The 16,235-nt window shown below is 44.8% G+C and overlaps 1 protein-coding gene across 4 annotated transcripts; it reads left to right on the forward strand.

Moving 5' to 3' along the window:
- The first annotated feature begins 5,074 nt into the window (after positions 1-5,074).
- arsh (arylsulfatase H) lies at positions 5,075-14,625 on the forward strand. Of its 4 annotated transcripts, none has more exons than XM_084443134.1 (13): positions 5,356-5,494; positions 7,670-7,726; positions 8,879-8,932; positions 9,050-9,199; positions 9,432-9,553; positions 9,673-9,795; positions 10,869-11,071; positions 11,495-11,715; positions 13,078-13,214; positions 13,410-13,529; positions 13,635-13,794; positions 13,929-14,050; positions 14,165-14,625. In XM_084443134.1, exons 3-13 carry the CDS (start codon positions 8,910-8,912, stop codon positions 14,521-14,523), a joined length of 1,740 nt encoding a protein of 579 aa, XP_084299260.1. In that variant the 5' UTR covers positions 5,356-5,494; positions 7,670-7,726; positions 8,879-8,909; the 3' UTR covers positions 14,524-14,625. The 4 variants fall into 4 exon arrangements, with proteins under 4 accessions (XP_084299262.1, XP_084299260.1, XP_084299263.1 ...); XM_084443137.1 differs by having other exon boundaries at positions 14,203-14,372; XM_084443135.1 differs by lacking the exon at positions 5,356-5,494 and adding an exon at positions 5,586-5,670.
- The last annotated feature ends 1,610 nt before the right edge of the window (positions 14,626-16,235 follow it).

Below are 16,235 nucleotides of genomic sequence, written 5' to 3' on the forward strand. Positions count from 1 at the left end.
AATGTTGCCTCACCGTAGAGATTACAGCTAATCCACGCCATACCGTGGGATTATCTGTCAGTGATGTGTCACTTCGGTCACTGGATGCAGAATATGGATCGAGATACATTTTAAGACGAGCACTGCTTCCCAGTTCTCCATTCTTCTGCCTGAAATGTGCATGTATCAATCCTGTGCTTTTCGAGCCATTTTGGGGGAAAGGTTGTGAATTGAGAGGCAGGGAAGGTGTAAACAGGGCTAAAGGAAGTGATCTGTAGATTCTAGTTTATCGGCTCCTCTTTATACATTCCTTGGTCGGCATTTCATGACTGCCACTGTCCAGCAGTTTCTCCCTCTTGTCTTATAGCAGGTAGCTGAGGCAGACAGAAAACAGGATCAATAAATAGATCTCACTGGTGATTAATAAGAACTCTTTTGGAGAAGCACTTTCTTATACTGTATACATTTGAGTATAATACAAATTTAGAGAATACATGCTGACATATAGTTCTCGATTCTTCCGTTCTATTTAATGAATCTCTTTGTTTTTGTGCATTTTGTATTGTTTGTTATATCTTTGGCACTTATTGTATTGTTTGATTTGATCTTTATGAACTATGTAAATACTGTTGGAGAGGTGAATAAAGAAGACATGGTGGGGAGGATCCTGTCTGAATCTAACTGGTTGCTTTAGCTGGGTGGTGTTGTGACTGATCTGTGCTTTGTAGAGACACAGAAACCTCCCTTGTCAGATACGATCTAAGCTGTGTCATGTCAGGTATAAACACCTTCTCTCATGCACAACACTCACTCAGATACACATAATCACAAACAAACACAAAAGCATGCCATCACACATTCAGAGCTGTTAATAGTCATTGATGGTGGCAGGTCTATTAAGGAGGGCCTGAGGGGTTGAGGTGTGATTCAGCAGGTGTACGTGGGAACCTGCTCACTAGAGCTTCTTGACACCATCCTGCAAGCTCGCACTGGCATAAATGGTGTTATGAATATTTTATTTTATTTTATTTTACACTAAACATATCAGTAAAGCGGACTATGGCAATAAAAGTGTAATGTAACTGTTGGAAAGACTGCCCACTATTGCACTTAATGGGCTGCATTAGCAAACCTTTTCAAATGGACTGTTCTTTAGCAAATAATCACTGCATATCATGGGTTATAGGCTACCAGTGGTCTGCAACCCAAAGAGCCGAATGTGGCTCTTTAGCCTGATCCATCCATCCATCTTCATCCGCTTATCCGGGGTCGGGTCGCGGAGGCAGCAGTTCCAGCAGGGGGCCCCAGACATCCCTTTCCCTGGCAGCATCAACCAGTTCTGCCTGGGGAATCTTTAGCCGCTCCCAGGCCAGTGCGGAGATGTAATCCTGCCACCTAGTCCTGGGTCTACCACGCGGCGTCCTCCCAGCTGGACACGCCTGGAACACCTCCCTAGGGAGGCGCCCAGGAGGCATCCTAGATGCCCGAACCACCTCAACTGGCTCCTTTCGACGCAAAGGAGCAGCGGCTTTATTCCGAGTCTCTCCCGGATGACTGAACTTCTCACCCGATCTCTCAGGGAGACCCCAGCTACCCTCCGGAGAAAACTCATTTCGACCGCTTGTGTCCGTGATCTCGTTCTTTCGGTCATGACCCATCCTTCATGACCATAGGTGAGGGTGGGGACGAAGATAGACCGATAGATCTTTGCCTTTTGGCTCAGCTCTCTTTTCGTCACAACAGTGCGGTAAAGCGACTGCAGAATCTTTAGCCTGATGTATAATTGATTTCTAACTTTTAAGAATTGAGAGAAAATACATTGGTTCTTCAAATGTGGCTCCCCGTATTAGCCTACTATTTACGGTGGCCGACAAGGGCAAACGCGCTACAAATACCGAAAACATTTCCATTAGGAGAAACGCGCTGCAAACACAGAAATGACACAAACTCAAAACACATACAAAATCCAAAACAAATAGAACAACGGAAACGTGCTGCAAAACGCCAAAACAAATACATTAACAGCAAACGCGCTGCAAATACAGAAACGATACAAAGTCAAAAACACATACAACAACAACAACAACAACACATGCAACAAAAAAACGCTGCAAATTCAGTTCCCAACACAACGGAAGTAGCCTATAAAATATAAACTTACATGTTTATGAACGAAAGAACCAAAGAAGAATGGCACAATATTAAAGCCTAAAAAAAAGAACATAATCACTATAATGTTACCTTTTTTATGCCGCCTTTTCGTCTAGCCTCCATGAGGTTTGAACGTCTAACCCGTCTCCGGTCCGTTCCACTTACCCCCCCCCCCAGAACACTTCCGTTGTGTTGAGGACTGAATTTGCAGCGTTTTTTTGTTGCATGTGTTGTCGGGGGCTGTATGTGTTTTTGACTTTGTATCGTTTCTGTATTTGCAGCGCGTTTGCTGTTAATGTATTTGTTTTGACTTTCTGCAGCACGTTTCCGTTGTTGTATTTGTTTCGTTTTTTTTGTATGTGTTTTTGACGTTGAGTCATTTCTGTATTTGGAGCGCGTTTCTCCCTAATGGCAATGTTTTCTGTATTTGCAGTGCGTTTCTCCCTGATTGGAATTGTTATCGGTCTTTGCAGCGCGTTTGCCCTTGTCGGCCACCGTAACTATTAGACCTAAATATTTATTACTAAAATAAATGGTCATGTTGACATTCAAGTTGGCTAGAGAGCAGCAGACAGTCTAATCCAGCACAAATTCAGCAGAATGCAGGAAATGAGGTCAAAGCTCAAAACGTTTTACGGCTCCAGTCAGACTTTGTTTTTTGTTTGTTGTGGCAAAAAAAAATAGTAGTACAGTAGTAATGCCGCGTTCCAGGCAACCCGTAACTTGTGTTTTTCCGACCTCAAACCCGTAACTTCCCACCCGTGAACTCGTACAGCTCGATGTACTACCAGTTGCCGGGTGGGAAGTTACGGGTTTGACTGCCATTCCAGAGCATTTTCACGTGTAGGAGGTAGGAAAAACACGAGTTACGGGTTGCCTGGAACCAAGCCCCCAGGATTCGAAATCTAAAGTGAAGGCCTATTGAACCGCGCCATCTTGGCTAGATTTGTAGTCATTTGGCTATTTCCGGTGACTTTTGTACTTGCGCAGTTGAGCTTTTCTGTCCGACGCGCGTCCACGAAAAAGTTCACCTTTATCTGAAATGTAGACGCACGTTCTCGGCTCTCCCCGCTTTGATTTAGCAATGAAAACCGGCTTGCATATTAACCTGTTTTTGTCAAATATATCCATTGGATAAATTATTTTTTCATCCAGTCATCTTAGTTTAACAGGTTAAATATAACTGAACATGTTTTGTTTGCTAGTAGATGGTATTCATTCCGTTCGCGATAACGTTATTGCAGCCAGGCTAAATTCCTCCAGGGAGCTAGTGACCGGCGAGTTGAAGAGCTTCACTCCCCGCCAGCAGGAGCTTTGGCCGCTGCTACCGCATCTCGGATAACCCGCTGAGTTCGTGGCTGCTATTTCACATTCGCCCTTGATCAATCCCAATACCGATCCATGGTAATAATGAATCAATCGTTCAGATCGGCAGTGCTGCATGCATGTTACAACATCATTGTTAGCTTTATTAACATAACCATAGCCTACATTTATCTCTCTAACGTTAGGCTATCCATTTTACACCAGTCGGCCATTCGATAGCTAGAAGCGGTCAACGCCAACGTTGACTGAAAACACCCAAACTCAGTGTATCGTTTCATCTTTATGCCTACACATCAACTCCTTTCCATTGTATGCGAATAAATTCCTGTTATTCTAAAAATATCCCATTTCTGTCCATTCCTGGAAAAGGCTAATAATTGCTGTCAAATGATCACTCCAGTTTATCACCGTATCCCGCTACCATTTCAACTATGCACAGGAGGTTGTCTTGTGGTCATTTTCATTAAAAAATTATTAGCCTGATCAGTTTGTTGTATGTATTAAGCCCTTTTTGAGCGGTGTGCTTTGACTACTCTCCTTTTTTGTGGTCATTTTCATTAACACATTTGATTAAACATCCGCACTGGCCTATGAACGGCTAAAGATTCCCCAGGCAGAGCTGGTTGATGCTGCTAGGGAAAGGGATGTCTGGGGCTCCCTGCTGGAACTGCTGCCTCCGCGACCCGACCCCGGATAAGCGGATGACGATGGATGGTATTAAAAGACTTTAGCCGGGACCCCGTTGATGTTAGAATTAATAGGCTACCTTTATTTGTGGTACTTGAACTTGTGTCTGCGTTTCTGGCTTGCCATCATGGATGTATTGTTCATAGGCGATGTTTATCGGATGAGATGCAGTTGTCCGGGCAGGTCAGCTAATGTGATTTACGAATGGAAATGCATGCTTGGGAATATTTAGACATTTCAAACTTCCTCTGTTAAGGTGTTGCTGGGGACAGCGCAGACGGCCTGCATGGCAGTAAATTATCAAAAATGAGGCAAAATCTATCTATGAAAATAACCTCAGATTGAAACATATTTTGTGGTGAATAAGGCGATATAGGCTTAATGTGTATTCATACGGAGATAAGATTTGATTGATCAAGGGCGAATGTGAAATAGCAGCCACGAACTCAGCGGGTTATCTGAGATGCGGTAGCAGCGGCCAAAGCTCCTGCTGGCGGGGAGTGAAGCTCTTCAACTCGCCGGTCACTGGCTCCCTGGAGGAATTTCATAAAAGTGAACTTTTTCGTGGACGCGCGTCGGACAGAAAAGCTCAACTGCGCAAGTACAAAAGTCACCGGAAGGCCATAAAAGCACAACTGCGCAAGTACAAAAGTCACCGGAAATAGTCAAATGACTACAAATTTGCCAAGATGGCGCGGTTCAATAGGGCTTCATTGTTGATAGCGGTCAGTGAATGGAGTGGCTGTATCCAGTTCTATTAATACATCCATGCCTGGAACGCACCATTAATAGTGAAGGTTGCCGACCCTTTGGTCCTACCTTAACCAATCCCTACCTCCCCTCCTAATTCATAATAGACACACCTGACCCTGGTAGGACACAAGCAGCACTGCACACCTCTACCCCCTCCAACAAAAGAGTCGGGGTGACGGTGTGCCAGTATAATTTTCTTTCTGGCACACATATTAGGTAAATCACCACATTCCAGATCATTCGTCACTCGTAGTACTGCCATTACGGTAAGTAAAAACCGACGCCATCGTGCTTGCAGTGTGGCAAGTACACATCCATGGGAAAGTATTAGCGGCTTTGAATGGCGTGATTGTGGGAGATGAAGGTAGGCTAGTCATTACCTGAAGCGCTTGAACTCGCATAGTAAAACTGCGTGTGTGTGGGGGGAAGGGGGCGGAATAAAAACTAAATTAAACTCACGCTTCCAGTATTTTATTTTGTAGTTTGATACTTGTTTTCCTGTCAGTCATGACTAGGCTATTGACTGAAGATTCATTAAATTCTTGACCCTTGGACCCTCAGTTCATAAACGACGAGGATCCACGTTGTAAAGACGGAGGTAAATTGAACAGACATTCTGCATTTTGTGCCTTTATACTGCGTTCCATTTGTAACGTCGGGATTCCTGGATTCAACGTCAAAGTCGTCATCAATAGCCTACGTCACCTGAACATCTGAACAGATTGCATTAAACTCCTTGGACTTGGATCTATTGACTGAACTAGAATTGACTAAGTACATTTTCTTACTATAATAGATAGTGCTAAGTGCTAGTCTTTATGTGTTGGTTGATAAGCTGCTTTGATAGTCAGTTTCTATAGAGTCAGTTTCTGCCTGACCTAGACTATAATTGCCCTTCACTGCCGTGGGGCCTACTCTCCTAGCAGACTAGATAGATAGATGGACAGACAGACAGACATGCATACATACATTATTGATCCATTATTGATTTAACAATTAGCAATCAGTGAAAATAGGCCATAAACACTGCTGGCTTAGACGACGACAGCTTCCTCCAGCTTGCGACAAAAGGCACTTGGCGACTTATTCAAGAGTGACTTTGTCAAGAAAGACAGTGTCATGAAAGTAATATGTCTACATTTGCTTCGTTACCTGTACAGTCCTCATCTGTATTTTGTTGCCACCACTGTGTTTGCATCCTATTCCTGTCCTTTCCCCTCTCCGGGGGTCACGCAGACACTGGGTCACCCCCAGACTCCGCAACTCCTCTAACCTCATCTATCCTACTCTCTTAACTCATGGCAAGCAAGTGTTGACGGGGGGACTTTGGAACTGCCAGTTGGCAGTACCCAAAGCTGAGTTTATCTCAGGCTATGCATCCTCACTCTCCCTCAACTGTCTTGCTCTCACCGAGACCAGACAGTCACATGAGAGAACATGCCAGCAGCTCTGTCAGATGTGTACTCCTTCTCCCACACTCCCAGAGCTGCGAGGCAAGGTGGTTGCGCCAGCTTATTTCCCCAAAATGGAAATATTGTCTTCTCTGTTCCACAGTTTCCCCGCCCTCTTTTGTATTCCATGCTGTCTCGGTCACATATCCAATCCAGCTTGACGAAAAAAGGTCTCCGCTCATATCACATCCGTCACACACTCTTGCAGATTCCTGCTCTACAACATCAGGAGTATTCGCCCTTTCCTCACTGAGGTGTAGATGGCCCTTGTCATCTCCCGCCTGGACTACTGCAAACCCCTGGGAAAGCTGCTGCTCGCCTGATGTTCAACCACCCCAAGTTCTCCCACACAACTCCCCTTCTCCGTTCTCTACACTGGCTCCGTGTAGCAGCTCGCTTCCAGTTTAAAACTCTGCTACTAGCCTACAGGGTCTCCTACCCCCAGACCATGGTTGAACCCTACACCCCCTCCTGACCACTACGCTCTGCTACCTCAGGGCGACTGGTTGCCCCGTCACTCCGAGGCCCCTGCGATTGATTGACACGGTCACGGCTCTTCTCTGTCCTTGGCCCCACAGTGGTGGAATGAACTGCCCGCTGATGTCAGGACAGCAGAGTCGCTGCCCATCTTTCGCCACAGGTTCAAAACTCATCTCTTCAAGAAGTACTACCACGATCCTCCCTCTTAAGCACCTATTTTTAGTTTACCATTCTTGCACTTTGCCTTCAGCACTAGATTATGCTCTTAGTCACTTGTTTTAGAAAGGAGATGCACTTGTGAGTTCTGGCAAGTAGTAGTACATTGGCTTTTCCTATACCCTGGTAAGTCATTATGAAGACCTGTAGTGCTTGAACTCGCATAGTAAAAGTGGTATACTATTCAGGGCTATACCCTGCTGTACCGTCCTGCCAGGGACCATTCATTACGCTTTTTTACGACTTTTTTCATTCAGTCTACATTACCACATCTGCAGACAATATTATTTTGTTACTCACCGGAGTGAAGACATTTTTTGAAAAACGCCTTTTTACTGAGGTGGCATCAGGCTACATTTGTAGCCCCCCACCTTTTATATAAAAAGCACTTTTTGCACTTAAATACCACATATCCACTCATATCCACTAGCCTTACTTCCCAACCCTAATTATGTGATCTCTCTCCTAGACAGCCTGTGAGATCACGTGATTAGGGTCGTGACACCAGACTAGTGGATACCATAATAGCTGAGTGGATATCAGTGGATATGTGCTTTTAAGGTGTATAAAGGAGAGCACCTTCAGCCACAGCTAATTCTGTCTCCTCTGTCTGTTTTCTTGTCTAGGAGACAGTTTTTCAAGTTTCTACCAGTTGTACCTGATATTGAAAGTTTTGTATTCTGGTAGGACAGTTTCTATTTATTTGCCTATTATTGTGCTCTTTGAATGCAACCTGTTGATATGTCTGACTATTTACTGTGTCAGCCTACATTGTTATTACGCTAATAATTTAGTATATTATACATGCTGGTATGGCAGCTTCTCTGTATTAACACTCTTATACTGTAATGTGCATTTTAGATTTTTTTGTAACAGGTCTGAAGGTCTGAAACATCCCATGGAAATTTTGTCTGCAAGTAAAGAAAACAGTGTGCAGGAGTTTGTTTGTTTTTTGTCAAAAATGTTTTGAAAGTAATTTTAAAAGTGCACAAAACGCCTAGACTATTATACCCAGGGGGCAAAGGGGGTTTTAGAGACATGGAATGTTATAGAAGGTTATGACCCAGAAATGATATCTAGGACCTTCAAGAATCATAATCTTGGTGTACAACACAACATGGTCAACTAACTACTGGAAACATTTACAATAGGCAGCCAAAATTGAATCACCACCACAGGCTATATACTTAACAACCGGTTGAAATTGCAAACTTTGAACAGGCATATCTCATGCCCCGTTTGACCTAGAGTCATGAGACTTTGCACACTATGCCTCTCCTCGCGGGGAACAAACTCAGGGTTTCCACCATTTTTTTTTTTTTGGGGGGAGAAACACTTAAAATCTATCTCCCAGAAAGTGTCTCCAATCTGCATGATAGGTCTACTCAGTAGACACAATCTACCAGTATCTAAAGTTCCATCTCAGCAAAAGTAAAAAAATATTTTTTTATTCTTTTTTTAAATTGTTAAAATTGTAGATCATGACATGCTCTACAACTTACTAATTGGACACAACATTTCCAGATTCAATTTTGATCTCGATATAAACGTTTTTGTGCAAAGCTTTTTGAGTTGACCTTTCTGAGTCACTGCTGCTGTTTACTGTATCGTATCATAACTAAGCGTCAACTGAGGTAATACTACGTGTGCGTTGATGAGTTCACAATGCATTAAGGTTATTCTTAATGGCCCATGAATGGTGTGCAGACCATTATCACATACCTTGTACAAATCATTAGTAAATAATTTAAAACTGGTTGATTAGTCATTTATAACATACCTTATACAAATCATTAGTAAATATAATTTAAACTGTGTGCTCTGTCCTTGACCAGGTCGCTAAAGACTTGGACGTCATCACACATTATGGAGCCCAGATGTCTTCTGAGGTAAAGGCTCTAGTGTAATTATCAGTGACTGTAGCAAAACTGTCATTGTCAGACTGGGGACTGACTGATTGGGGTAGAATGTCCCTAACCTCTAACCCCTGTGTTGTTCTACCCTAGGCCTCACCGACTGGTAGCCCTGCTGCTGCTCCTTGCCACAGGAGTTGACGTCCAACAGGCAGACACCAACGGAAAGCCCAACTTCCTGCTGATGATGGTGGATGACCTGGGGATTGGGGATGTGGGTTGCTATGGCAACAGCACCATCAGGTAACGTGGCAACTTGGATCGCTGCTGGTATCTCACTGATTCAGCCCTTTAAAATACCCTTTATCCTCTTTTCTCCTCTCCTTATATCTCCTCACCTCTCCCCCTCCTCTCTACTCCCCCTATTCTCCTCCCTCCATCTTGCTTCATACTTTCCCTCCCATTGTGCTGGTCTCTCTCAACTTCCCATTCCCTTGTCCTCTCCCTCTCTCCCTCCTTCCATCCTTCCCACCAGGACCCCTAACATTGACCGTTTGGCAGCAGAGGGCGTGAAGCTGACTCAGCACATTGCTGCTGCTCCTCTCTGCACCCCCAGCAGAGCTGCGTTCCTGACCGGACGCTATGCCCTGCGCTCAGGTAACATACGCATGCACGCGCGCGCGCGCACACACACGCGCACCCACACACAAATGCATACAAACACGTTGTGTTTCTGTGTGTGTGTGTGTGTTTTTGTGTGCATGTTTATGTATCAGGTCTGGGCAGTACGGGTCGTGTGCAGGTGTTGCTATTCTTGGGGGGTTCCGGGGGTCTGCCACCAACTGAGACCACCTTTGCCAAGAGACTACAGGAGCAAGGATACACCACCGGCATTGTGGGTAAGAAACACTATTTTCATTAGAGAGTTCAAGCTAGTGGTGGATCTTTCAAAATCCTAAAAAAAAACAACTCAAATCTTTGAATCTCGTTCAGTTAAATGAACAAATCTTTTTTCGAATAATTTAGTTCAGAAGAAGTAGTGGATCAGTCATGCTTGCATAAAGTAAACATTCACACAACACATGTTGCTACGCAAGTGTAGCCTGTCTGAGCCAGCCACACTGCGTTGTGTTCTGGTGCCTGAAGAATCACTGTCTACCACGACGTAATGAGATGCACTTTTATTCTTGGATTCTTGATCTAAAATCAGTGACAGACTTCACAAATGTCTGTCACTCAATGCGACATTGCCTGACGAGAGCCACAGGAGCACGCAAACGCACCGCAATGCCACCGGAAGGAAGCACAAAACAACAGCACGTATGGTATTTGATGAACAAGGATTTTGGTAAATAAAACACATAAATAAATAAAAACGTACATTGGAAATAAAACAAATAAAAATCTGTTACACAAGGACGCATCAAATATACCTTGCATAGCCTTACAGTACGTAGCTTGCATAGCTGGCACTAGCGTAGCTTGCGTAGAGTATGAATCCACCGTAAGTAAGCAAAGACACTCCCTGCTCATGTTTTGGACCACATTCATCACTGAGTGTAATTACTTTCACTGCCCATACGGGAACAGCAGCACACAGGACCGCAAGGCCGTTCAGAGAGTGGTACGATCAGCTGAACATACCTTTGGGGGCGATTCCCCCACCAAAACGTTGTTCATTAAAATTGCTGCAAGTGAAGACGACAGTGTCTGGGAGATTTTTTCTGTATATATTTGAACTGACAATAATCGACATTGGATTAACTATTTAAATTGTAATTTCAGAAATCACTAAAATGGGTTTGAACTCCCCGGTTTCATGGTGGAGTGAGTCAGGGTCTTTTTTGTGAGAAGAAGTAGGTTGGCTTCCTTGTTTTGTGTCAAAGAAGAGGAAAAAAATAATAATAAAAGAAAAAGAAAGCACAAGCCCTTCCACACATCCCTGTCTTGTGTCCTTGCATGTGTACCATAGGTAAGTGGCACCTGGGGGTGAACTGTGAGAGCAGAGGGGACCACTGCCACCACCCCAACAGCCACGGCTTTGACTACTTCTATGGCCTCCCCTTCACCCTGTTCAACGACTGCCTGCCTGGCGCCGGGCGCGACGTGCTGGCTGACCTGCAGGACACACTCTGGCAACTGTCCCTGCTGGGGGGCCTAGCCCTGCTCAGTCTGGTGGGTGGCTGGGAGAGAGTGTGTGTGTGTGTTCAGGCATGTTGTGTGTGCATGCATGTGTGCAAGTGTAACCGAGTTGAATTGGATACCCAGTTGAGCTCAGCTCGACCAGCTGGGGTCGCTGTGGTGTGTGGAGTGATTTTAGGGGGTTGAGTGTAACTGAGTTAGATTGGTTAAACTCACTGCTCGGTATAAATACTGCCCACCTGTTTTATCAAATTTCTAGCTTTTCGTTTCGTTGTTTATGAGAGGTGGTCACGTGTGTTCGTAAGTCAGAGGATCTGAACCTGCAATGCAGTGACACCTGTTACACATGCAAGCAGGCATGTTGTGCATACACGCATGTGTGGAGGCATGTTGTGTGTGTCTTGTGTGCGTGTGTGTGCGTACACCTCTCTGATCCCTTATATTTTTCCATTCCAGATGTGCGTTCGTGTGACTGGCCTTCTGGAGGTCAGTATGTGGGTCATCCTAGCACTGACCTCTTTCAGCCTGCTGGCCTTTGCTGTGTGGTTCGTGCCCTTTAAACATCTGGCGACCTGGAACTGCATCATCATGAGGAATCAGGAAGTTGTGGAGCAACCCATGAACCTGGACACCCTACCCCAGAGGCTGCTAGGAGAGGCCCAGCAGTTCATACAGAGGTCAGATACTGTACAACCTCTGTAGTCACATACAGAGGACATACAAAAAAAGTGTCCTTCTTTATTCACACCCTTGACAACAATGAACAAAAAGATCATATAAAATAAAAAATAAACAATTAAGATTATTTAATGCTCACAAAATGCTGTAAATTATATGTTTTATTATAATACATTGGCACATCAAACAGTTGAACGGTTCAAAAACTATAATTGTTGTCCAGAAAAGTCAAGAAAGACAAATTCACAGTCAGAGACGGCCACTTCAGGGCTTTAATCTTGTGCTCTGTCAACCATTTTTTAATGGCTTTGGACATATGTTCAGGATCATTGTCCTTTTGGAAGGTCCATCTGCGACCAAGGCGTAGCTTTCTGGCAGAGGGAACAAGGTTTTTGGACAAAATGTCTTGGTAAATACTGAAGTTCATGGTTCCATGTATTTTAACAAGGTCCCTGGGGCCTGTGGATGCAAAACAGCCCCAGCGGATTAAAGATCCACCATTTCCACCATAGGCATGAGATACTTTTCAACATCACTTGCATTCTTTGGACACCAAACATAAGGCCTATGTGCAAGTCCCAAAAACTCAATTTTTGTTTAATCTGACCACAAGACACTTCCATTTGTAGTTCAGATATAGTTTGGCGAATTCAAGATGCCTTTTTGTATTCAAATGATGGACCAATGGGCCTCGTTCACGAATGAAGCTACGAAGTAGTTACAAAGAGATTTCTTCTTAAACCCCACTTACAAAGTTTCCATGAAAATTCTGGCATTCACCGCTGTTTTCTCACTTGTTGTTCGTAGCAAAGAACATATTCTACAAACACTGAAAAGCAGTTGTAAGTGTGCTACAGGAGACATAAAATATTAGTGCGAAAGACATGTTTGTGCAAAATCATTAGTTATTGTGTTTACTTCAATTCTGCAGTTGTGTAATATATTCTAAGATTGGAATACAATAATAATGTATTTGTATAATTTGTAATATCTTTTTATAATTGTTTTTATTATTTTAAAGCGGGAGTGCTGTCTTTCCAATAATAACCCTGATGTGCTGGTCAGCACAACTGTTGTGCGTCCTTCTCCAGATACATCATTCACCGAATGAGTAGGTTAATAACGGAGAGGAGAGTGGTGGTGGTGTAGTGAGGGCCCTAATAAACCCATAAATCCTTGCTTGGGGGTTGCTCCTTTGGAATGCAAGCAGGGCCATAGCACCAACTGGCAGATGAAAGGTCTCCTTTATCTGTGTTTAGGAAAGGTGCAAGATCAAGAAGTGTGTGGCACCAATTTCCACTGTAGTCACAGTCACATGTATACAGTCATGTAACTTCCTGTTAAATGACCTTTGACCCCAGAAATGCAGACCGTCCCTTCCTGTTGTTCCTGTCGCTAGCTCACGTGCACACCCCCATGTTCTCCACCCCTGCCTTTGCCGGACACAGCCACCACGGTAGTTATGGAGACAACGTAGAGGAGATGGACTGGATCATTGGTGAGGAAGTGGCGAGTTAAGCATACAGTATTTATAGTGATGTGTATGAGTGTTTATGAACAGTATTCTTTCACAGCAGTAGTAGTCATTCGCCACATTGATTATATCCTCTTTAGAATGATCAAGATAGAATAATCAAGATGCATTGTTTCAGTAGTGTTAAAGACACTGTTTTCTGGTGTTTTTCTGTCCCAGGCCAGGTAACGGAGGTGGTGGATGGTCTGGGGCTGGCCAGCAACACTCTCATGTACTTCACCTCTGACCATGGAGGACACTTAGAGGACGTAGACGGAGGCTGGAACGGAATCTACAAAGGTAACACCACACACACACACGCACACACACACACTGTACACACACACACACACACATTTTATTAAAAAAAAAGATACTGTAACTTGTTTTCACTCCCCTTACCAGGGGGTAAGGCAATGGGGGGTTGGGAGGGTGGCATCAGGGTACCAGGGATATTCCGCTGGCCTGGCAGGCTGCCAGCAGGGAAGGTGATAGACGAGCCCACCAGCCTCATGGATCTGTACCCCACCCTCACACACCTGGCTCAGGCCACGCCCTCCCATAGGTACGCATGTATGGCAGTGTTCCTTTTCTTTTCCCTGGAGGAGGAAGCAATAATGGAAGCAATTTATTCATTATGACTTGTGTGTGTGTGTGTGTTTGCGTGTGTTTGCGTGCATGTGTGTGTGTGTGTTCCAGGCAGTTGGATGGGTATGATCTGATGCCTTTGCTGGAGGGTAGGACAGAGCGCTCGGAGCATGAGTTTATGTTCCACTACTGTGGGGTATACCTCAATGCTGTACGCTGGCACCCACCTGGGAGTGAGTACCCCCCACATACAGTACACACACAAACACACACACACACACACACACACACACACTGTCATTGAGTCGTTTTGTTGAGTGTGTGTTAATGTGTACACGTGTTTCTAGGTGACTCGGTCTTTAAGGCTCACTTCTTCACCCCTAAGTTCTACCCCGTCGGCGCTGATGGCTGCTATGACACCAAGGCGTGCCTGTGTCATGGCGGTCACGTGACGCACCACAACCCCCCGCTGCTCTTTGACCTCCAAGCCGATGCCTCGGAGACGCGTCCCCTCAGTCCGGCCAGCGAGCCCCGCTACGCAGAGGTCCTGGAGCGGATGGCCAGGGCGGTGGAGCGCCACCGTAGCGCCCTCACGCCCCACCCAGCTCCCAACCAGCTGTCCTGGGAAAAGATCCTCTGGAGACCCTGGCTTCAGCCCTGCTGTGGAACCTTTCCCTTCTGTGGCTGTACAGAGAACTCTACATAGGCCTGACACACACACACACACACAAAGGCAAGGCAAGTTTATTTATATAGCACATTTCAGCAACAAGGCAATTCAAAGTGCATTACATGAGACATTAAAAACAACAAGACAGTGCAAGAAAAACATAAATGGTCATATAAAATGAAATGCAAAGAAAAGGACATTTAAAACAAAATGCAGGAAAAATAAAATAAAGAAGTTACAATGCAGTGTATGAATGAATAATTATTTGATTTAATAAATTGCCTTAATAAATTGCCTTATACACTATATTGCCAAAAGTATTCACTCACCCATCCAACAGATGACAGAGCGGGGTCAGCGGATGCTGAGGCGCATAGTACGCAGAGGTCGCCAACTTTCTGCAGAGTCAATCGTTACAGACCTCCAAACTTCATATGGCCTTCAGATTAGCTCAAGAACAGTGCATAGAGAGCTTCATGGAATGGGTTTTCATGGCCGAGCAGCTGTATCCAAGCCATACATCACCAAGTGCAATGCAAAGTGTCGGATGCAGTGGTGTAAAGCACGCCGCCACTGGACTCTAGAGCAGTGGAGACGTATTCTCTGGAGTGACGAATCACGCTTCCCCATCTGGCAATCTGATGGACGAGTCTGGGTTTGGCGGTTGCCAGGAGAACGGTACTTGTCTGACTGCATTGCGCCAAGTGTGAAGTTTGGTGGTGGGGGGATTATGGTGTGGGGTTGTTTTTCAGGAGCTGGGCTTGGCCCCTTAGTTCCAGTGAAAGGAACTCTGAATGCTTCAGCAAACCAAGTGATTCTGGACAATTCCATGCTCCCAACTTTGTGGGAACAGTTTGGGGATGGCCCCTTCCTGTTCCAACATGACTGCGCACCAGTGCACAAAGCAAGGTCCATAAAGACATGGATGTGCAAGTTTGTTGTGGAAGAACTTGACTGTCCTGCACAGAGTCCTGACCTCAACCTGATAGAACACCTTTGGGATGAATTAGAGCGAAGACTGCAAGCCAGGCCTTCTCGTCCAACATCAGTGTCTGACCTCACCAATGCGCTTCTGGAAGAATGGTCAACATTTCCCATAAACACACTCCTAAACCTTGTGGAAAGCCTTCCCAGAAGAGTTGAAGCTGTTATAGCTGCAAAGGGTGGGCCGACGTCATATTAAACCCTATGGATTAAGAATGGGATATCACATGAATTCATGTGTGTAAAGGCAGATGAGTGAATACTTTTGGCAATATAGTGTAGGTCAGATCTTGTCCCAACCCCAACCCTTATTCTAACGCTATTTCAGTGGCGTGACTAGCTTCCGTTCGACCAGCCCTTTTCAGTCCTGTAGTCGCATGCTCGCTCATGCCAGACTACAGTCCTTTCACCCTCTGTTCACTTCGCCGTCAAAATAAATCGGTGTCGGCCTATTTAGGAGAGGCGCTCATATTTATAAGTGTCAGATAAACATGAAACTTAACTTACCTAAGCAAAAGGGTCTATTTAAACAAATGCTGGGTTTTGAATTCTCGGCGCTACCATTAAATAACTTATTTAGACGCGTTTTGTCCGAGTGAATTTATTTTTCCGAGGTAGTCTTCTTCTGTGGTGGTATGGAAGCTTCAAAGAGACCACCCACGAAGGGTGAAAGGACTGTAGTCTGGCATGAGCGAGCAATACAGGACTGAAAAGGGCTACAGTTCGACCTGTCCTGAACAGAAACAAGCCAGCCACGCACATAA

Source organism: Borostomias antarcticus (genome assembly GCF_949987555.1).
Source record: "Borostomias antarcticus genome assembly, chromosome: 9".
Classification (NCBI taxonomy): Eukaryota; Metazoa; Chordata; class Actinopteri; order Stomiiformes; family Stomiidae; genus Borostomias; species Borostomias antarcticus.

Bases quoted from the DNA above. Each gene is read 5' to 3' on its own strand.
- arsh (XM_084443136.1), top strand. From the start codon at position 8,910: ATGGAGCCCAGATGTCTTCTGAG. The intron at 8,933-9,049 runs GTAAAGGCTCTA...GTTCTACCCTAG, and splicing joins GAGCCCAGATGTCTTCTGAG to GCCTCACCGACTGGTAGCCC. The intron at 13,795-13,928 runs GTACGCATGTAT...TGTGTGTTCCAG, and splicing joins CAGGCCACGCCCTCCCATAG to GCAGTTGGATGGGTATGATC.